Source organism: Thunnus thynnus, chromosome 19 (assembly GCF_963924715.1).
Source record: "Thunnus thynnus chromosome 19, fThuThy2.1, whole genome shotgun sequence".
Lineage (NCBI taxonomy): Eukaryota > Metazoa > Chordata > Actinopteri > Scombriformes > Scombridae > Thunnus > Thunnus thynnus.
Genome location: NC_089535.1, coordinates 27,700,381 through 27,724,382, shown reverse-complemented (window position 1 = coordinate 27,724,382; position 24,002 = coordinate 27,700,381). Strand labels below are relative to the sequence as shown.

At 38.6% G+C, this 24,002-nt stretch overlaps 1 protein-coding gene across 1 annotated transcript; it reads left to right on the top strand.

Moving 5' to 3' along the window:
• Window positions 1–1,363: 1,363 nt before the first annotated feature.
• Window positions 1,364–6,181, top strand: cdk9 (cyclin-dependent kinase 9 (CDC2-related kinase)). The gene is made up of 8 exons (XM_067574443.1): window positions 1,364–1,518; window positions 1,667–1,780; window positions 2,752–2,833; window positions 3,111–3,201; window positions 3,490–3,656; window positions 4,375–4,546; window positions 5,113–5,261; window positions 5,348–6,181. Exons 1-8 carry the CDS (start codon window positions 1,478–1,480, stop codon window positions 5,711–5,713), a joined length of 1,182 nt encoding a protein of 393 aa, XP_067430544.1. The 5' UTR covers window positions 1,364–1,477; the 3' UTR covers window positions 5,714–6,181.
• Window positions 6,182–24,002: the final 17,821 nt, after the last annotated feature.

Sequence of the window (24,002 nt, the reverse complement as noted above, 5' to 3'; positions counted from 1 at the left end):
TCAAACATCCAACTGAAGGAACAATAAGCAAAAAACATTTTTGAGTGGAAGGGGACTTTAAGAAATGCTGAACTAATACATGACTCATGATGATTTAATGCATGAATATATGAATTTCTGTTGCTCACCATTAACAAACAATCAAGTCACTACGACTTTCTGAGTTTTAAATGGACCAATAAGTTAACTGATATGCCACCAAATTAGCTGAATTCCAGATATAGTGAAGGGCATTTTAAAGCCATGCAGTTGATCAGCATCTATGAAGCTGCTTTTTTCTTTTATCAAGCTGGTTCTCAGATCTACATGTTGCTGCATGACTCAGTGGTCTTTATGTTACGTTTACAAACTAGCAACACTAGATGGATGTATTGTACATGATCAGCTTCAGTCTTATACACACAATAACTGTGGGTATAAAAACTGTCAATCAATGTATGAAGTAACTATGAATTAACATTCATTTATTAAGTGTTGACTAATAACAAAGTCATAGTGAGTTGATAATTTGTCAATGGTGAGCAACAATAATTCATGATACATCCTGCATTAATCCATGCATTAAATCATCATGACTCACGCTTTAGTTAAGCATTACTGCCTGAATACTATGAACACTGTTGTTAAATGTTTACAACAAACCACTTTTTTCTGTTTTTATGGATAGGACAAATTAACATTACACACACACGCACACACACACACACACATACACACAAAATATCTATATCTATCTATCTATCTATCTACTTCTTACTTCTTTGAATAGTTATGAATGCAATGTTTGCATTACATATTTGCCATATCTACACCAATGTCCTCAATAAATAAACTATATACTCACTCTGTCATAGAGGAACCAAAAACATGATTTACTCAGCTTTTGATGTTTGCAACAGACGTTTGCCTACATTTACAGTATGTTATGACACATTTATAGGCATGAAAATAAGCAGTGGTGGAACAAATCTTGAGATCTTTTACTTGAGTAAAGGTTTTATTACTCCTCCAGGTCGCCAGGTGTCGCCTTCTGTTCATACCAGTAAAAGTCCCAATTTGCTGCCTTCAGGTACTGCCCTAAAAATCAGCTTTACAAAAATTTCTGTTTGTAATCGGTAATACCTCCATAGTATCTGTCTTGTATCAGGCCTATGTGTGCGACCCAAGAACATAGTAAATACAGCATGCAGACACATCACAGTCACAGGATATAATTATGGGAGAGACAGAACTTTCAGTGACAGTTGAGCTTGGACAACACTGAAACTGTCAAAACGAATGACAGGTTTATAAATAAAATGTATTCTATTATATATTGTCGCATTGTGTTGTTAGTAAAAATTAAATATGGCCTTGTATTATTTTCATTAAATGTTTTAATAATTTTAATAAGCTATTGAAACAGTTCTTTGCACAGCAGTTGTAGACGCCCGAGTTGTACTTGAATGCAGCGTACGTAGGAGCGTCACATACAGAGATGCAGCGAGACAAAACAAGCAACGCCGGTGGGGCTGAAAAGTAAGGATTTACATCATTAATTACATACATTTACAATCTGACTTGTAAACCACGTATATAATAATCACTTTAACTACCTGGGACAGGTTATAAATAGCATTTTTTGTACATAATTTGCCTAATGTCGAATGAAATGTCCCTTCTCCAGGCCCGACCGGGAGGCCGCCATCATGTCGAAATACTACGATGGAGTTGAATTTCCTTTCTGTGATGAGTTCTCCAAATATGAAAAAATGGCCAAAATAGGACAGGGGACCTTTGGGTGAGTAGTACTCAAATATTGTACCGTATAGTTAAGTTGAATATGTATGTATGTGTGGGTGTGTGTCTGTGTGGCTAGCTGTGCTAATAGCTAAAGTTAGTCATAAAGAAGATCTAAGAGAACAGGTGGCGTTAAAGGCGGTTTTTTTTGCACTGTACGCATAATCACACACAGGTCTATGCTTGCATGTGATGTTAATACAGGTGAATTTTGCAGCAATACGGATATTGTGTGTAAAAACTACCTTTTCCGTTCAAAATTGGCTTATTTAATTCTGTCTGCTTGGATTTAAAAATTCAGTTCAGTCCAATTCTCTACTCATGACATAATAGCTAAGACTCCAAGGAATATTTCATTTCAGCCGTCGCCAATTATTAATATCGGTATAATAGTATAAAATCACAACGCTGACGACCTGTAGCCTCGGTTTGTATAAATGTCACAACACTGCTAACTGTAGTCTCAGTTTGTGCCTCTCACACAGAGCTGCTGGTAGCGCTGATACTCTGAGAACCGTGATAATGCAAATGACCCAAAGGTTTATTCCTTTTGTGTGGCAGTAAACAAGACACATGGGCCCACTGATAACTAACTGTGTTATATTCAGAGGTTAACGAGATTCTGGACCGATGATGGTAATGTTAGCCATGATAAACAACAGGGCTATGGCTATGTACTGACACACACTGTAGAGCCTCTCAATGCTGAGTCTCTAGCTCAGCTTCAACACAGGCACCACACAGAGAGTCTGACAGCAGCTGCTCATGGCTGGTTAGCTCTGACTACCAGCTCCACATCTATTCATCTATTCACGCAACCAACTTTAAACCAGTTTAAATAGGTGCTGCATAACATATTTATTAGTTAACAGAAGAACAAACTAGTGTGCAATTAATATACATTGACACCTGTAAGTGAAAGTGTGCTTTATTTGAAGCTTGTGTTGTAATGTTCTCTTCTGTCTTTCACAGGGAGGTGTTCAAAGCAAAGCACAGACAGACCGGCAAGAAGGTTGCACTGAAGAAGGTTCTGATGGAAAATGAGAAAGAAGGGGTAAGAGAGGACAGTGTAACGCTTACTAAGAGGTTTTAGGTTTTATTGCTATTGCTGTCATGGGCTTTAACAAATGGTCAAACTCACTTTTAAATACTCACAAATGCATTTAAGTGCATATAAACACACTGACTGGGAAAAAAGCTGCAGCATAGATCTTGTGCTCGTAGTGCTGCTGTTTGTGCTCTGACTGTATAAATCAGAGGTTTTGACAAAAATGCTGAACTCATGTTAGTGCGTCACTTATTGTCGTTTCTCTCTGGCTGCTGTGTTTCAGTTCCCAATCACAGCTCTGAGGGAGATCAAGATCCTGCAGCTGCTCAAACATGAGAATGTGGTGAATCTGATAGAGATCTGCAGAACAAAAGGTTGGTGTCACAAGTCTCCAGTCTGTGACTTTGCAACAACAATCCATTTCTGTCTTCATCTGGGTCTACATGGTTTTATTTTTAGCTCACTTATCTGCCCCACTTGTGGGTTATTTTTAATAAAATGCATGTGTGTGCTTATAACCCACAACCTGCATGCATTCTGCTTACCGTATATAAATGTCATGAACATACGTCTTTCCTCATTGATTGGAACATGTACTATGTTGTGTTAACTTGGTTGCGTGATGTTTTCATTCTTTTGTTTCTCCCTCATCATTCTTCCAGCTACTCAGTTCAACAGATACAAAGGCAGCATCTACCTGGTGTTTGACTTCTGTGAGCACGATCTGGCCGGGCTGCTGAGTAACGCCAATGTAAAGTTCACTCTGGCAGAGATCAAGAAGGTCATGCAGATGCTGCTCAACGGATTGTACTACATCCACAGAAACAAGGTGGGTTCTTGTCGGCGTCCAACACACTTGATTCTTTAAACTGAAGTTTGTGTCTTTTTTGTTTGGCTTTGCTTGAAAGTCTCCTGCAGAGTAGCATTGTTTCCAAATGATGGAGACCAGGAGAGGCAGGTAACTGAACAGATGCTTTCAAAAAGCTTTTAGCCATGCTAGCTGAGTGGGTCTGGGGATGGTGGTGGGGGTCTGTCTGTATGTTTTGTCCAGAGTGAATGTCTCAACAACAGTTTGTACCCAAACTTTGTTTCACAGAGCAGCTAGCGTGGCTGCTGTGTTCAATTCCATTCTACATATGAAGTGTATATACTGTGTACTAATCTTTACTGTATACTGTTTTTAGCATGAAGTATACAAGAAGTCAACATATTAAATCATTATAGCAGGAATTGATGCAATATTTGTGCTGTGCAAAGACTGCAAAGTGCAGAATGCCTCCACTCATACTTAGGAAATTATAAACAATATTGATTATTATACATCTGCAGTCCATCAGGATGCTACATGTGAGCACTGATGCACCATAGAGGAGTTTATGTTATGTGAGGTCATGTTTGTTTTTTTCAAAATAGAAAAATTGATAAGAATGAGGAAAATGTATCTTATCATTGCTTAAACCCAGGAAATCCTACCACCTTGTTTATTTAAAAATCTGTCTATACATGTCTGATGGTTGTAAACGTGACATTTCCTTGTGTTGAATCAGATTCTTCACAGAGACATGAAGGCAGCTAACGTGCTCATCACCAGAGACGGGGTCCTGAAGCTGGCTGACTTCGGTTTGGCTCGAGCCTTCAGCCTGGCCAAAAACAGCCAGGGGAACCGCTACACCAACCGCGTGGTCACACTGTGGTACAGACCTCCAGAGCTGCTGCTGGGTAAGACTAAACCTCTGTATAGGCACAATGCTTGCATTTCACTCAACTGCATCGGCCACATTCTGCAACAACACCAGAGCAGCCAACCTTAACAATTATTACACATTACAAAGTGATTTACAAAGGACAAAATCAGTGAGTATGATTCAAATTGCTTGCTGCAAAAAATTATTCCCACACTGTGAAACTGACCAGTAGCCTGAAAGAATAATGTTGCTTGTTAGATTCCTGCTTCTCACCTCACTTTACCTTTTCCACCTCACCACTTTAGGGAGGTCATTAAAGGTCATTGTCATGTGAATAAACTCTGCTGCGGCTTAGTTTAAAGGTAAATAAAGTTTCTGCTAACATTCACCTTAACTGGCACATTGCTGTGTTTGTTGGTGCGATGCTGCCACCTGTAGATCAGTGGAATAGGGTGAAACTCTTGGCAGGAATGTGTATCGTGTCACAATGACAAACAAAACATCAAAACTTTGCTCTACTATTGGTCAAAAAATCTCCACAGGGTTCCTCCTTTTACATGGTGAGAGTCTGGAACATTAATCTGTTTATTTTTCCGGTAGGTGAGCGAGACTACGGCCCCCCTATTGACCTGTGGGGAGGAGGCTGCATCATGGCAGAGATGTGGACCAGAAGTCCCATCATGCAGGGGAACACAGAGCAGCACCAGCTCACACTTATCAGCCAGCTCTGTGGCTCCATCACTGCTGAGGTAAGAAGTTTGGATTTAAGTTGCCATCACTTCACATTTAGAATCCAGTACATCCTTTTTAAAATGAGTTTGAATGAATCTTTTAGGTGTGGCCTGGTGTGGATAAGAAATACGAGCTGTACCAGAAGATGGAGCTGCCTAAAGGCCAAAAGAGGAAAGTGAAGGATCGTCTCAAAGCTTACGTCAAAGACCCGTACGCTCTGGACCTGATCGACAAGCTGCTGGTCCTGGACCCGGCCCAGCGCACAGACAGCGACGACGCGCTCAACCACGACTTCTTCTGGTCCGACCCCATGCCGTCAGACCTGAAGAACATGCTCTCCACCCACAACACCTCCATGTTTGAATACCTGGCGCCTCCCAGACGGAGAGGCCACATGCCCCAGCAGCAGCCCAACCAGAACAGGAACCCTGCCACCACCAGTCAGACCGAGTTCGATAGAGTGTTTTAGTGGAGCAGGAAAGACGGTGATGTTTGGCTGGTTGGACTTTTCGTTCGGTAACAAATGACAACTTTATTTCCCAGCCGGCTTAATACTGAGGAAAGCTACACATTCCTTTTTTGGTTGAGACTTGGTGGACGTTAGCTGTAGATCTCTACCGTACGATCACTGTTCCATGTGAGTTTACGGTGGAGAACGCGGCTGGTTTGTGTTGACCATGGACAGGACTGTGATGTTCAGAGTCATGTGGCACCCCTCTGCAAGCCAAGTTATTATGTTCCAACTTTGTGCTTTTTTTCCCCCCAGGTGATAATGAAGAGACAGCTGTTCAACTCTCTAGTCATGGTTTGGGTGTCTAAACATGGCTGATGTCATAGTTTTAATTTTGCTGTATTTAAGTGAGTTTGACATTTTAATTTTTGTTTTTTCAGTTGTTTTTATCATTGTTTTTGTATAAAATATAGCCTGTTCTATTCATCGGCTGCTCAGTGTTCAAGTTCTTTGTTTAAAGTAAGGGAATGTAAAACTTTCATTTAAACCCCTTTTACAAGCACACAACCGACATTAATGATCACATGGCCCAAAATAAAAAATGTTCCTGAGCTTATTTAACTACATGTGAGCAAAGTATTTCATAGTTATTACACTCAACAAAGAAAACAAGTGGTGTTGGGAAAAGTTGAGAGGGAGAAAGTCTACATCTAGGTAGACTTCATTGGCCAGTTGGACACACAAAAAACAATTGAATTAAATGATACTAAGAGGAAAAATATTACAAGATGCTTTACAGATATATTGCAAAAAAAAACCCCACTGAGCAGGGTGTAGGCAAATGCCATGTTTTAACTTCACAGACTTTGTGTTAGAATGCTGGACCATGACCACAGCATGTAAAATGTCCTATAAAATGTTCTATAAAGAAAACCATTTGGAAGTTAGGAGTATTACTGTGATGCAATCTCCAACATCATCAGATAAACAGAGTGGTTTATTTATCCCCAAAGGAAAATATCAGTGTTATAGCAGCTATCACATAAATGACAAAAAGAACAACACAACACAAAAAACAACACACGTAGCTTACAAAAATACACACAATGAGGTGTGTGTGAGAAATACCAAAAATATATACAAAAAGTACTATACTAAATAAAAAATAAGTAGAATAAAAATAGAATTTTAAACTTAAAGTCAAGATATTGCTATTAATTTGCATTGCTGTTGTCTGACCGGAAGGTTATGTAGGGAGTGAATGATGTTGTTCATTATGTTGAGCAACTTATGCAACATTTCTCTCTCCACAACCAACTCTAGGGGCTCCATAGCAGTCCCCAGCATCCTTCTTTATCAATTTGTTCAGTTTCTTAGAGTCACCGGCTCTGATGCTGCTGCCCCAACAGATGGCTGCAAAGAAAATTGCACTTGCCACAACAGACTGGAAGATATGCAACATCTTGCTGCACACATTGAAGGACCTAAGTTTCTTCGAGAAGTAGAGTCTGCTTTTTCCCTTCCTGTAGACAGCCTCAGTGTTACCTTTCCAGTCCAGTCGCTTGTCAAGGTGAACGCCCAGGTATCTGTAGTCCTCCACCACCTCTACCTCTTCTCCCACAGGATGGAAATAGTATTTAGTGTAGTCCTGGTTCTCCTAAAATCCACAACCATCTCCTTTGTCTTGGTCACACTTAAAAGGAGGTGGTTGTTAGTAGGTTGAGTTAGAATGAAGCTGCAACCACATAGGAGACATGTTGTGATATGGCTCAGTTCTGAACGAGGTACTACAGGAACAGTTTGGGATTCAATGTCTTGCTTAAGGACACTTTGACATGTGGATAGGAAGAGCAGATGATCCTGCCATAATGTATGACCCTCCTGAGCCACAGCACCCAACAATAACACAACACAGAAATAGGGATGCTGGCTATTACATGTTAAATTTTACATGCTAAAACCTCATGTTAAAATGCAAATACAGTAATTTCCAGACTTTTCAGCACTCAGTAATTCAGCCATGTGGATAACACATAATATACATAAACAAGTGTAAGAGACAGTGATGAAAAGCATCCAGTAGGTGGCAGCATCATACTATTGTATCAGCTAAACATTTTGCATGCTTACCACTACATCCTTAACAAACTTCATAGCACAATACATGCATGGGCTCTATGAAAATCAGCCCAAAATAACAGTCTTGTCCCTGTTGCTGGCATAGCAAATGTTAAACAAAAGTATGAAAAACAAGTATTGATAGCAACTCACAAAGAATACACTAAGAAAAAATTACAATGGAGAACCCTTTTAAGTTATTTTGCTTGCACAAATAGGTGCCCTATTTTAGGGTTCTACCATAAACCTTTATTTATTTATTTTTTACATTTACAATGGATCAAATGACAATGTGTAATGTAAAGAGGTTGTTGACCTACAGAGAATTATCACCTGACTTGACACTCGTGTTTTGGTTTTACAACCTACAACTTTACTGTTTGGTCGTCCTCACCACTCTCATCAATGGGAATTTTCAGTGAAAAAGCTCTGATAAACCCCCTGTACACTACCTGCCCAGCACTAAACAGCTGGTGAACACAGTGGAGCATGTAGAAGCTAAATAGCCAAATATTTCCCTCAGCAGTTGGTAGAGACCCCAACCGAACCAATGACAGAGTGAATATTGGACTTTGATGAAGTAGTGGACACAAACATGACTCCAGATGAATGCTAATGTTGCACTGTGTCTGCTGGATGTGTAAATAAGCAACGGTTTGCTAACAAGTCCATCATCGTAGGTGATAATATGTTAGTGTTGTGTTCACAGCTTGTTGCTCTGGGCCAGAGTGGCCAAAAAAAAGATGAATGCAGCTTTAAAGATACAGAAATTAATTTATGGCCGACAGATCACAAAGAAACTCAACTGACAACACTGAAATATTATCGCCTTATTGTTGTTGGCAAACAGTGGAACAGTTGACTATTTATACATCCAGCAGACATTTGGAGTGTTTCTGGTCAACTGATGAATCAGTCAAGTCCAATATTCACTCCTTTTAGCATTGTTTTGGTCTCCACCAACTCCAAATTGTAATATTTTAACTGCTGAATGCTTTACTATTTTTCACATGCTGGTCGCTAACATTGTCTGTCTGCTGTTTGGTGCTGAGCAGGGAGGGTACTGTTGTATTTTGAGCTTTTCTGCTGAAAACAATGCTGATGAGAGTGGTGAGAGTCAACCAAAACAATGCTAAAAGAAGCTAAACTTCGCTAAGCTGAGGGGAACTGTAGTCAGTGATAATTCTCGTTTATTATAAAAATATTGATTATGTGTGCTTTGATATTAATTTTTTTGCAATAAAAGCAGGAGTATGTATGTATGCTTCATCTGGCTGGTAATATACAGCAAGAAGAATTACTGACCTCACATAAGAGTTTTAAGTTGGTCCAGAGCCAAGTTTTGGTGCGTAATTATGTTAAGGATATATTTTACATGATGTTGATGTTTTAAAAAGATGAATTCAGATGTTATGCTGTAGCTCATCTGAAAAAAAGGACAGACATATTTTATGTCATATCCTTGTATATGAATATGGGTTGGCTGTATGATGATTAATCTAACAATTTCTTTCAACTTTCTAAGATTCATAAAATACTTCTTCTGAACTGGGTTCTTTAAAGTGGAATGGTTCTTACTGGTTTGAAGAACCTTTGCATAAAATGTTGGTGGAAAAAACGCTTTTTTAGTGTTCTATGTAGAACTGTTAACCCTTTTTTCTGTGTATCATATATACTGTAGTGAAAATATATAAATGGTGAGAAAAACAGTTTTGAAAAGGAATTTATTAATATGTATATATTTCCCATGTGCATTTATTGTCACAAATCACCTCAGGCTCATAGTTTCACATGCCTCAGTCTATGTGAGCTGTCAAACTGGAGCTTTACTCAGATGATGGATTGCTCTTTTAGTTCCACAGCTCCTCTGCTGTCACTTCTATTGAGGGGGACGGTGTGCTGTGTGTTGACAACGGTGACAACAACAACTAACATAAATTAGAAAGCGCTCCAATGGACAGATGGGCCTCTAACTGCAGCGGCCTGCATGCAAATGGATTCCCAACTCTTTGCCATAGAAACAGCACCGTTGATTATCTGCATAGATGAGAGGCCGGGATGCAAAATGGCGCTCTAACCTGTGCCAGGTTTGGGCCACAGTATGGTACCCTGTGAAATGGCTCCAAAGGGCTCATGTAGTCTTTTTTCTGACTGATGTGATGACACTCGGCTACAGGGTTTGTCCGGGGCAAATGCCATGTCAGATTGGGATAAATGTCATTTTGGACTCACAGGGGCCTTCCTCCTGACTGCTCCAAAAACATCACTGCTATATTTGGTGAGGTTCTGCTCTGTGGAGGTCATTTAATCTGAACAGCCTGATACATACTCTGCATTCCTACAGTCCACATGTCACAATATCTTCAGTGGAATCAGAAGAAAAACCCCATCTCAAGAAAAGTACCTGTCATCTACACAGATAAAACCCTTCATACATTCCCACTTTCCCTAAACCATCCCAATGGCAGCAAGAGACTACAGGCTGCATCCAGTAAAGTTCTGCTTTACTTTTGATGGCCATTTGCTGTTTTTGTCCTTCTTCTTTAGTTGTAATGCTGATTCAGGAGACATTTTTTGAGTTTGATCTGGCACTAGGGATGGTGATGTCGGTCAGTCAGTCAACCCAACACTTTGGTTCAGACTGAAATATAACAACTATCTGATTGACTGCCATGAAATTTTGTACAGACATTCATGATCCCCAGAGGATGAATCCCATTCCGGTGGTCCTCGCCATTTTGTATTTCTTACATACATGTCAGTATGAGCATTGTTTAGATTCTGATTTCTGTTTGCATTATGCAGTTTTACAAAAATATATATATATATATAAAATTAAATATCCAGGAAAAGTTACTGTTCGCCTTATGATTATTGGAGGACTTCACAATGTTAGCTGTGTAGCTTTGAATAAGGGCCACACATTGCGGGGACAGTATAATAGCTGCTAAACGTCAGCATGTTAGCATGCTCACAATGACTCAAACCCAAGAATTTGAGAACAATTTGTGATAATATAACTGTCAGACAAGGGATCCTTCAATGTAGTTTTCAAAATCTGATTAACTGCAAGTTATTTTTGCATGGTCATTCATAACGGATATGTCATATTCGAGAGGGAGGCTAGCTTGCTTGTTTCTCTCATCATCATAGTGTATTTATGTTGTAATACTTTTGCATTGTTCAAATCACAACTAATCAAAACTTAAAGGTTGAAGAATAAAGAAATGGCAACTTTACTACATCATTCTCTTTGCTGTAGAAAGTTTTACCAGTTATTCAAGGGCAGTTGTGTTATGTACTTCCTGTTCACCTTCTACCACTGCACAACTAGACAAGCTAGCAAGGCTACTGAAAGCTAGCCTACTGACACCTTCAGCTGTATCCGTCAGTCATGTGACCATCACAATGTCATAGCGGTCCTTCAAAGAGTCTCCCCGTTACAACAGAGAAAACTACATGACAAATGAGTAGACTCCACCCTCTGATGAAGCCTGTGAGATGCAGTTGAAAGCACAGGAAAAAAGTTAGTAAGTGGGCACTGGGGTATGTGTGTTTTTTTTTGTTTTTCTTTTTGTCAAATTATTGTGTCCCAAGTCAAGAGCAAACCCTCAAACGCAATACTTTTTGCGTGTTTTATCCCATTCATTACACAGTATAAATCACATCATCCACCACAGGTTTAGGTTTTTGAATGCTTTTTTCCTGCTTTTTCCCAGCAGCAACTAGTTTCCATTCATTTTGCTGCAGTACATGGATTGAATGTTATTATTGCATTGCAGGTGGTGACATAAATCACACAACTCTAACATATATAACAATATAAAAGTAGATTTGAGCTCTTCCCTCAAAGCCTCTTTAAAGGACCATCCTTGGATGTTGTGGAATATCATAAGGAAACTCTTGCTTAAGTGTGTCAAGTCCTTCAAAAATGTACTTAACTTCCTCAAAATATGTACATATTTTTGTAAATTCTAACTGCATTTGTCTGTCTGAGCCTTCACTTTGCCGTTATCTGTGGTATCTGTGAGTATCTTGTAATTACTTTCCATTTGGACTCTCAAATAAGTTACCAGATGTACTTCAGTGTACATTTCTTCCCAAACATCTTAAGATTTATCCTATTACTGCAGACGTTGTCAGCAGAGAGGCTGAGAGTAAAACTTTCCTCACTTACCCATGCTACATTGTTCTTGGTAATTTACTTTTGGGAGGCAGGGATGCCAATCAAGTGTGGTGCAGGAATTCTCCTCTACTCTCTCCATCACTTTCTTCCTTCTCTTTCTTTTCTTATTTTCTCCATCACCACCATTTCAGTCCTAGCCAGCAGTGGCTGTATGTGGCTGATGGCATCCAGTGTGCAGGGCAGCGCACATGAAAGGGGTCCTGTCACTCACTTGAGGCGACCATATGTGTGCCTGCATGAGCTCTGTGCCAGCGGCAGGCTGCCTCTGCCAGAAGACATTAGGGAAGCAGCAGGGTGTCATTAAGGCGGCACGATGATTGATTAACCGTAAATCGTGAGCATGAGATCTACCAGTCCCAGCTTCTACCTCTCCCTTCACAACACACACACACACACACACACACACACACACACACATACACCCATACACACACCTTCCCACCTACACACACAAAGTCACTAAGAGTGCAGTGGGCTGAGGTGGAGATGGAGACAGAGGGAGCCCCCTGCATATGCAAGGGTGTAATTGCATTAGCTGCCCAGTAGGGAGAGGATGAGCTTGGGTTGCTCTGAAATGAACACAGTCAGGGGGCCACATCAAGCCATTAGTGGCACTCAAACCCTCTGCTTCAGTCCTGAGGCGGATTTCATATACAGCTTTTCTGCAGCGGCTCACAGAGCTGTGGGGAGTAAATGGCAGCTCCCAGTTGCTCATCCTGTGTTGCTAAATGTCTTTCTGCGGAGGATGAGAGTCTGACTTGAGAGTTGAGCTGTGAAGAGTTTTAACAATCTGAAATCATGAAATTCAAGACTACTATCACTGATTTTTTAGTGTAGATGCTATCACACCGTTTAGTAGGTAACTAAGTTGTACGGAAGAAAAATAGTGTCATAATTCACAGGTTTGGGGGAAATAAAGTTCTGAAAGCTAGCTGAAAACTAGAGTTCAAATTATGGATGAGACAGGGAGTCTTGGCACCCATAAAAGTGACACCTTGAAGCAATAAACATTTTATTTGGGGTAGTCATAGAAAATTGATAAATAATTAAACTTTATATTATCAGGTTTGTAATATGACAATAAATTATACAAGATATAAAGTCAAATAAAAATCCAATGTCCTGTCTGTCAGTACTAGTCTGTGTGGCTGAAATTTGGTACGGATATTTAAGGTGCCCGGAAGATAAATTTTAATGACTTGATTTTCTGTTAGTGCTGACAGCAGGTCAAAGCTTTAATTTTTAATTTAGTAAAATACCTTGACATCTACTGGATGGATTGGCACAAAACTTGGTACCTTCATGGTTTCCAGTTGATGAATCCTACTGACTTTTATAATAAGCTATAGTTTCACAACTGCAAAACGAAAGGCATTCCCATCAGCCTCACCTGTACTTTGTGTTTAATGCTAATTAGCAAATGTTGCATGCTAACATGCAAAACTAAGATGGTGAACATGTTGAACATTGTCATACTGAGCATGTTAGTCTGCTGATGTTAGCATTGAGCTAAAAGCACAGCTGTGCTGATAAGCCTGTCTACTTTATACTTCTACTCCACTACATTTATTTGACAGCTTTAGTTACTTTTCAGATGAAGATTTGACACCATGGATAATATAACAAGCTTTTAAAATACAACACATTGTTAAAGATGAAACCAGTGGTTACAAAAAGCAGTGTGTAGTCGGGGTCACATTTCACATGTCTATGAGTTGTTAACAGCTCCACCAAATAGTGATTTTTCCCTCTAAACTTCTAACATGCTTTCATTTCAATAAATGTTCAAATGATCCAATAATTCAGCAAAAATCAAAGATTAATTAATTAATCATCTCACGACCCCTCAGATTTATCTGCTGACCCTTTGGAGGGGCCCGACCCCTAGGTTGGGAACCACTGGACTAAACTAGCTAACTGTATATAAAGTAGTGTAAACTAGCTCCACCTCCAGCAGCTACAACAGTAACATGCTGCTCTAACACTGATGCTTCACTATTAATAATCTAATGATGTCATATATAATAATATATCAGTCAGAGGGACCAAACCACTACTTTTACTGCAATACTTTAACTACATCAAGCTCATAATACTTATGTACTTTTACTGCAATACTTTAACTACATCAAGCTCATAATACTTATGTACTTTTACTGCAATACTTTAACTACATCAAGCTCATAATACTTATGTACTTTTACTGCAATACTTTAACTACATCAAGCTCATAATACTTATGTACTTTTACTGCAATACTTTAACTACATCAAGCTCATTACTTTTACTTTTACTTAAGTAGGATTTTTCATGCAGGACTTTTACTTGTAATGGAGTATTTTTACATTGCTGTATTGGTACTTTTACTTAAGTAAAGGATCCTAATACTTCTTCCACCACTGTTGGTCATGGGTTGGACACTGGCCAACTTTGGTGAGCTGGTGTTTCTATCAGAGATGGAAATTGAATTAGTTATACCAAAGTTTAAATGTCATTTAACCAACTCTCCAAAAAGAGAAAAAGAATGAGAGATAAAGGAGAGAGAAAGCGTATAATGTTTGTTTAAAACAGAATTTGATGTAAATCAGTGTATGGGACTGAGCTGCAGACTGGTGTCTCTGCAAACAGTGACAGAGTGACAGCTGTCTCATATGAATAAGTCCAACATAGGCCAGGGTCATACAAGCTTCTGTTGTGTGTTTTATGTGTTGGTTTACATCCTGTTAACCACACAGAGAACATGTTAAGCATTACAAAGCTCAGTCATCCATCATCTCCTGTTAGGCTTGATCTTGTCAATAAATGAGCAGGCTTTCATGTATTCATTCTAAACAAATCCAGAATCGCTGACTCAAAACAGATAAAATGACAGATTCCATAAAACTTGTGGAAATCTCATAGCAGCATGTGTGTAAAATTACTAACCTCTAATGGAGTCGGCCCTCTAGTTTTCCCTCCATCTCTACCTCTCTGTGTCCTGGAGTCATGTGGAGCCACAGAGAGAGAGATGAGTGATGAAATCAGCAGAGGGAGTTAGCAATGGGACCGCTCTGGCTAATGTTTTGTTTGGTATTAACATGCACAAGGCACTTAAACTCCCACTGACTTGGATGAAAAAACATTTGGAATAGGGCTCATCAATCAAAGGGCACACACACAGGAGCTGTCAAAATCCTGGGGTGCTCTGTGTGTTACATTGCTCAAAGGAATTGCTATCATAAAGGAGAAACTGTCTTTCTCCACTGCAGCTTTAATGATCCATTTTAATCTGCTCTTTCGTGTTTGAGACCAGTGGCTAGAGGAGGGTCATCGACACATGTGGTGCACCTGGACATCCCCTGGGTTTCTACATTACATATTCCATAACCACACCAACACTTCATTTTCTCCTTTGCTCTCCTCACATATTCACCCCATCATAAAGAGTTAAGAAACACACTTCATGATGTCGTTGTAATGGAGTACATATTGTAGCAGTTTCTTTTCATACAGATACAATACAAAATACATTTGAGAAAATATTTGATTGTTAAGATCAATAGTTGCAAAAAAAAGTGAATGAGTGAAAAGAGGAAAAGATGTCCACACTTGCACAAATTTCCATTCCTACATCCTGAAAAGAGATGTAAGTTAAAATATAGACTGTATAATAGTAGTATAATAGTATAAAGAGGGGAAGATGATAAAATAAGTTATGAGGAAGAAGAGATTTGTTTCTCTTTTTAGTGTCCTTTAATTATATGCATGGTGTCAGCCAGGTAGAAGTTTGCATTTTACAGTAGATGTGCAGGATGAGGGTGGAATGGGTGGACCTACTTTTTAGTTAAAGGATGAGTTCACAATTTTTGAGTCTGTCTTAATCAACAGTTAGGAGCCCAAATAATATTGAAACACGTTTTTCTTGCTGTAATCATTCCTCCTGTTCATACTGACCATTAGAAGATCCCTTTATAATGACCTTACAATGGAAGTGATGGGGGACAAAATCCACAGTCCTCCTTCTGTGCAAAAATGTATTTAAAAGTTTATCTGAAGCTGATATGAAGCTTCAGTGTCCAAATGAGTCAAATCAAGAAGATATCTTTCAATGTTACAGTCTTTTTAGTGCCAAAGTTCCTCTTTTTGTTACTATACTTCCACTGCAGCTCAACAGGGAAACACTGTCTGAGGAAACACAAAGAGGGAATTTGATGCTAAAAAGACTGAAAACCTCTTTTCAGTGTTCACCTGACTGCTGTTTTAAGACAGTCTAAAAAAATTGTGAACCTGTCCTTTAAACATTGCAGAGTGACGCCCCTCAATCAGAAAAAGGTTGCCTTTGTCTTATCTGAAAAAGCTAACAAGACAACTTGGCTGCAGACAAAATGGTGTAAACAATTGGCCCAGTAGCATCCCACTATACATTCATGACCAGTCAGTGCATTCGTGAGAGTTTACTTCACTGACCAAATCTTGATCACGTAAACTCTGAACTGACTAGGGTTCAGTCCAATCACAAACAACAATTATTGTCTCTACCTTTTCTGTTCTGTGAAATGTAGGTGGTTTTCTGACTTGTTTTTGTGCTTTCTAATCTGTTAATATGAATGAATGAAACTCTCTGTAATTATAATACAAAAGACAAAACAAAACTGAAAGCATTTTCTACTTCATTTAGCTCACATAACTGACAAAGCTGATCCTGTTTTTCAGTACCAACATGTGTAATTTCCAAATGTAATGGTAAGATACCACATCTCAGCTGGCCAAAGAGAGATACACATTCAATTTCACATAATTTTCAGTACTAAACTCATTTTTGATTGAACCATATGTTCTAACATGTTTTGCCCAATGTTATGTTTTGCACCTCAGGGCCACCGTAGCCACTCATCCTATTTTAAGTCTCCAAGCCCAAACATTCATTTTCTCTGACTTGACAACGTTCCTCCACAGCCGCAGAAGACATTAGTGTAAACAGCTATATATCCATCCCATTAAACTGACATTTATCTGTCAAATCTGTGGAGTCCAGTGTTTTACAGAATGTTTCAATTGAGTAATTTTTAAATCAACAATTATGTTTTCATTGGGTCATGATTTGTAAAATGTTAATTTTTACAGTTGGGACTTTCTGAATGTAGAGTGAGATTCATGTCCAACATAACTGTGTAAAAATGAGAAACTAAACCTGAATTAAACCAGATTTTGAATCTGGTTGGGAAGTTTGCCAGACTTTAGCACTCAGAATTCACAGTTTAAAGAGTATATGTGAGACTGCTGCCAACTGTCACCATCACTTTGAAGCTGTGAACCTCAGGGGGGCTTGGTGGGAGTCAGAAGTACTAGACTGATGATTTAGTTCTGTTGTGAGTTTTGACATTTCTGAGCAGATCTATCATCATATCTGCAGAGTACTGGAGTGTTCTGGTAGCTGAATGGTTACAGCGCATTCCACATAACTACAACATCCCTGCTTCAACTCTGTTTTGGGAAATTTGTTGCATGTTATGCTACTGTCTCTCCCCTTGTTTCCTGTCTGCTTCTCCACTATCAGCTGTCCATTAAAGGCAAAAACGCCCAAAAACATATCTTAAGAAAAATATCTGCAGAGTACTGATTCCAACTCTACAAATACTCGTGTGTAGAACTGCTGAGTGAGTGAGTTTTATATAAAAAAAATATTGATTAGTGCAGCTTCAAATTATTACATGGCACAGAATGGGAACCAACAGGAAGTGTAGGAAAAACAAGTTATGATGTAATTATTTTTAAAATTATGATATGCTTACAAAAGCAGTAGGGGTGCTGCAGAGTGAGAAGTTTTTGAAACACATGTTGCTTATAAATGAACTGGGCAATAAAACATAAAGTCTGTGAAAAGTATATTCTAATGACCATCATGAAAAAGACATATGCAACCCTGTACTTTAAAAGTTATGTTTATATACTAATAATCTGCAACAGAAAGAAATGTATTGCCCTCTATATTACATTTGTTATCAACATAAAGTGGAAATATTTTTAACGGACACATCTGCAAAGTTGCAAATGTTCATATTTAATGTATTCTATGATGACATATGCACCAGAAACTATGGCTGTTGGCGTTTGTAATACAAGGCAGCACAACTCACTTTCTCATTGTTATTCAAGTTGTGTTTTCCTCTGACACACTTGTCACATATTCAGGTGTGCAGAAAACTTTTTCAATACTTTGAGAATTTCTAAACTTAATTTTTTTTCCATTTTCCTATACGTAATGAAGTGTTTGGTTAAGAAAATAAAACTGGTTGATGGTTGGTTCTTCAACAGAGTTTGTTTAATAGAATCAGTACGTATCTAGTCTAAATGCAAAGTTTGCTTTTATTTAAACTGGGATGATCTTATCTCTTGGATATTAAATGCAAAGGGGACGATGTATAAAACACCTAAAAGGAAGTAATTCAAAGTGTCATAAAAATATTAAAATAAATCTCAAGTGATTAACTGTAAGACCAATGTGGGTAATTTAAAAATAGTATGATTCTGGTAAACTGTATTTATGAAAACAGCACACATCTTTGGTGTCTGAAAACTGTTATTCAGTGTTAAAACTGAGAGGTTGTTCTAAAACATGGTTGATAGCCAAATCATAGCTTTTCACAAACATATATTCAGTTTTTTAAAATTATTATTTCAATCCTGTTTTGTCCCACTTGTCAAGAATCAGTCAAATGCATTTTTACAAACTGTACCATGGCCAGATTGTTTCATATTCTCTGTGCTGAAAATGAAATGCTGAGATTCAACAGCTTCTGAAAATGTCAAGTATGTGTCAGTAATATTTATAAAGCCGAAGCCAAAATGTGATGAGTTTAAGGGAATCGATCGGCCCTCCTTTGTGTTCTACCAGCAGAGAGCAGCATGGAGTAACCTGAGCAGAGAGAGTATGTCAGTGTGAATGTAATGGGGAAGGTTACTGTGTTTTTCAAGGCTGAAATGACCAATTAAACCATGACTAGAGCCTCTACCTCACATTAAATATCATCAATCACACGTGTGGAGACAGGGTCAAGGGGCCCAGAGTCAGAGAGTCTCAGTCAAAGTTTTTAATCTACTGATACTGAGACAACATAATACAGCTGCACAGAGTATGACAATTACTATACTATATTATACAGTATTTTAGTATTTTAGAAACAGCATCTAAGCTTCAAATCTAGCAGTGGTTGACTGACTTCTGACATCTGTCTAATATGTAGTAAAGTACAGAATGCAATGATAGAATAATTAAAGACCCCTCCAGACAGTTTTAAAACATATAAAATACTCTGCTTTGAATAATAATTTGGGTCTGAGTTCAATAGCCTCATTAAAAATTCTTAAAATGACACCTACTCCTTCTCCCTCATTGAAAAATACAGAATCTATGAATATGCAAATTTGTTTTATTTTAAAATTCAACTGCTGGATGCACATGTTTACTACTTCACTCTCTAGTCCATTCTCAGTGTATGTGCACTAGAGGCTTCAAGTTTCTACATCACACTTGTGTAAATTGCATATTGGACCATGTTTGGCTCCAAACTCGTGATGTCACAAATCATGCTCGCACGTACATGAGTTAAACTGAGATTTAATGTGAGCTTGTATAATTCCTGCTGCTGTGTGATGGCTACAAGTAATAAATAATCTGAGAGGACAGAGTCCTACATACACACAGAACAACAGTGGTGACATTTCTCCAAAACTCCACATTATTCAGTGACATGTGAACATAATTGCTAAGATTTATTGATCTAATGCATTACAAAAAGTAACATTACATAAAGCGAAAGAAGCTAAACTAAAGGTCTGTGTGGAAATGTGGAAATAAAGCCTGATGCTTAGATGTTGTCCTGTGTGTGGAATCCGCCTAATTAAACTATACAGCTACTGTATATTTTTCATTAAACAGTTATTGCTATGTGTGGGATTTGTTTGGGCAGCATGAGAACGTGAGACAGTGCAGAAAACGTGAGTGGTCAATCCTGATAAATATTGTCTTCTTTAAACTTTGCCGTGCCAAAGGCATTCACCATCCTCTGCAAGAGGGGAGGAGGCAAAATACATAATATAAATCAATTATTTGTGCACACAAATTATTAATTTGAGAGCATGAATCATTAAATTATGTGCATGAATTTGTTTTTTGTTTCTCCATGACTCCCACTGGATCCCTAGTTTCCTTTGATGGTTTCCTATAATATTTTCTATTGGGCTTCTATAGTATTTGTGTCAGTGTGAATCTGCTGTTGCAGGAAGCTTTGGAGATGATTCGGACAGCAGTTTTCAACAAACAACAGCACTACAGAGTTATGGTTGAACTGAGAAATGGTGCTGAAAAGGATGAAAAACGGTCACAGCATAGAGGTCCAGGGACCCATTGTCTCATAATCCGTCCATTTGAAACACTCTGTGGACACAAAATGTCACGAGTGTCTTAATTTGGTGATCACTCATTCTGAATTCAGACATTTTCTTTCCATCCTCAGCATGAACTCCCACATCCAACAAAACCATGTTTTCTGTAAAGTTCATGCCTCTAAGTGAAGTCTTTCAAAGCCATCACAGGTAGATATTTCTGACTTTTTCCAATTGGACACACACGATTATTGAGTTCATAAAGTTCACAGAGGTCTTGTATTTCGGTCACAGCCCTTCTATATTGCAGCTTCTTCCCTGCTCTGTTGAAAAGTGTCTAGGTCTTAGATACTCCTTGTCATCTCTTCTATTATATGATTCCCCAAAGCACGAGTCCCCAGAGAGCTGGCCTGACTGAATATCAAAAAGAGCAATTTGACTGAGCCTTTGAAATGCTTAGTTGTAATGTCAGTCCTGGGCTCTTTCAGATAGAAAGGAGAGGGAAATGTCACTGCAGATTTCTATCAGCCAAGTCAGTAAAGAGTGCCCTCTTGGTGGCCAGCTGGGCCTGCCAACAGGACAACTGCCCTTTTATTGCCCGTGTTTTTAGAGCTTTTAGCCAGGATTTGGAGATGCATTTTAACATTCAACTTGCACACGTTTTCCCCTCAGGGAAAAGACTGGAGGCCAGCAAAACAAAAATTCTTTCTGTAACAACATTCACTTGTTGGAAAGGTAAACTTCTTATTTTAGGGTTATGTCCATTATTGCCGGTTGAGGACAGATATGATTATGATGAATATTTAACTGTCACATTACATATTTCCATCTCTGCAGGATTTGGTGAACCAATACATTGAACCTGCATCTTTCATTTTACTACATGATAACAATAATAAATGATATTGTATAGAGTTTTTTATTTATTAGTTTTAATGTAAATCTAATTTGGCAGCCATTTTATCATTGAAGGTTCTGTTCACCCAAATAATAAAAACACAGGTAACACTTTAGGTCAGTGGTTTCCAAGAATTTCCTTTGAAGGGGTGCCATGGTCCAGAAAAGTCTGGGAACCACTGCTTTAGATTACGGCCCACAAATTATGGTGTAATCATGCAGTATAAACAGGGATTCAATTACATACTCACTGCTACTTAGGCCCTGTTCACACCTGGCATTAGAATGTGTCTCCACATGCGTCTTGAGTGAAAAAAAGACCAAAATTCATTGTTGTTTTTAACTGGTGGGAGGACTGGGGTTCCATGTACCATCTGTCCAAAGCTGTGTTCAACTGGTTTGATAACGGGATAATCAAGAATAGGTGACGCTTTAGATTACAGCCCACAACGTACAGTGTAGTTACGCCGTAGTTAGAGTGTAACTCTGCAACAGCACTTTCTGACCTAAACAGCTGATCTGCTGGGAAATACAATGTGCAGCATGCGTAGGAATATGGAAGTTCTACGGTTAAGAAAATGTAGTGCCAAAGGAAAGGGCTGTCTGACAGCAAAGTAAAGTGTTGAAAATATTTTAAATATAGAATACATTTAAACTAATACTGATTTTTTTAGGTGGACCTTTTTTGGGTGGCTAAAATACATTTTGCAGTACAGTGCTTAACTTCTGTGTCTTTGCTCCTGTCTGCTTCTCCAAACTGGGTGGGTGTGGACGCCATCTACTGCAGGTAATACACTGACTATGGATAAGTGCCCCATACAACCCCACTTCAGAAAATGCAAACTATCCCGTTAGCAGTTGGTTCATCAAGATAAACTGTTGGTGGCACTGATTCTCCAGTCGGTACCATTAAACCGTTGCAGAAGAAAAGGATACAACGAGATGATGTTGTTAAAAGAGCGGTAGTCAAAGCTCAAAAGATGGAAAACCATGTGGAATACATGATGAAAATATGACATTTCTGTTTGTTTCATGTATTAATTTGAGGAATGTTACAGTCTCCTCATCGCTCCACACAGATCTGATGTTTTTATCTCTTCAGTGGAAGATTGGGTGACATGCCCTTCATGCTTTATTCACCAAATCTGTCTCCATTGCACTTTGTTGTTTTTATCAGTTCACCAACATTTCCAAATACGTTTGTGGATCAAAAAAAAAAAAAAAAAAAATCAAATTCAATTGAAAAATGATGGAAATGTGAGTTTATGAGGTGGACTTCCTGAGAAACTGAAAATTTCTTTGAATGTGTGTGTGTGTGTGTGTGTGTGTGTGGCCTGTTAGGAGGAGTCAGTTAGCCGTATGGCAAGAGGCCAGCTTTTGAAACAGAGTGCTATCACAGGTCTGTAATTACACAGCCCTGTCTGGACTACGTGTGTGTGTGTTTTAATGTGGATTATACTAGTTTATTTTCTGTAACTAAAAACCTCATGTTCACAAATTAATATCTTGTTTTCTCAGGGTGCTGTGTTTCATCCAGGATCTGCCCTAATATCTTGTAAAAGGTCACACCAGATCATCAGTGATAACACTCAATATTTTCATGCTTATACTGTAGTTCTAACAATAATACTGTCAAATCCTTACTGATGGTTAATGCAGTTGTATGTTTTGCATAAAAAAGGCCACGACCACAGCCATATGACCTGTGGTGTGGGGAGGCTGAGTGAATGGTCTACCACATTTCATCTTTGTCTTTTCTCAGTCACTTCTCTGGGATGGTCCACTTGTCTCTGATGAAAAACAACATGGCTGTGTCCTGCTCAGCAGAGTGCAACTACACAGTTTGGGGAGGGCTATTTTGAGCATTTGGACATTGTGACAGTATTTATTGTGACATAAGACTCATCCCGTTGTCTGCACATTATTGACTGTAGTGGAAAATAAAATTAAACCTCTTAAAGGGGACATTACGCTTTTTGTTATTTTCTGTCACGTATATACTGTTATGATGTCGAATATCTATGTTAAACATGGTCAAAATTCCAAAACTCAAGGTGAACATATGTAAAAATGCTGAAAGTCAAAAGTCAGGGCTTCAGCCTGCACTGCACACTTCACTTGCAGTGTTTTTTACTTTCCTAACAAGATGACATTGGCTCAATGTGCATGTCCATCAATGGCTGTCTGTTCTGTAATCTTTGATGCTGAAATTGTCGCAGTCATAATTCCAACTTGGAAGTTGATGAGTGTGCTATTTACAAGTTGGGATCTTGTCATTATGATAACTCCGATATGTCTTGAATGTGGCATAAACTCTCCACCTTTAAACACTTGCCAGTCAGTCCCAGAGTTCTCATCAGACACAGGTGCAGCCACTTACAGCTTACTAATTAGTGTCCGTCCAACTTTTATAGGAGAAAGACAGAATAAACCAGAAACAACTCATGAAGGATGTGGTCAGTTTGTCAACTCACAGAAACTTTATGAACTAATCACCACCTAATGATTCATTAACATAGTATCTCCCAGTTTGTTCTCTAGTAACTCACAGTGATGAGAAGTACTCAGATCCTTTACTTAAGTGAAAGTAGAAATACCACAATGTAAAAATACTCCATACTGTAAGCAAGACCTACAAGTAAAAGTCCTGTTTAAGTAAAAATAGAAGTAGTATTGCTAATTTACTTAAAGTATTATAAAATATTAAAGTATTAAAAGTAAAAGTACTTGTTTTGCAGAAAA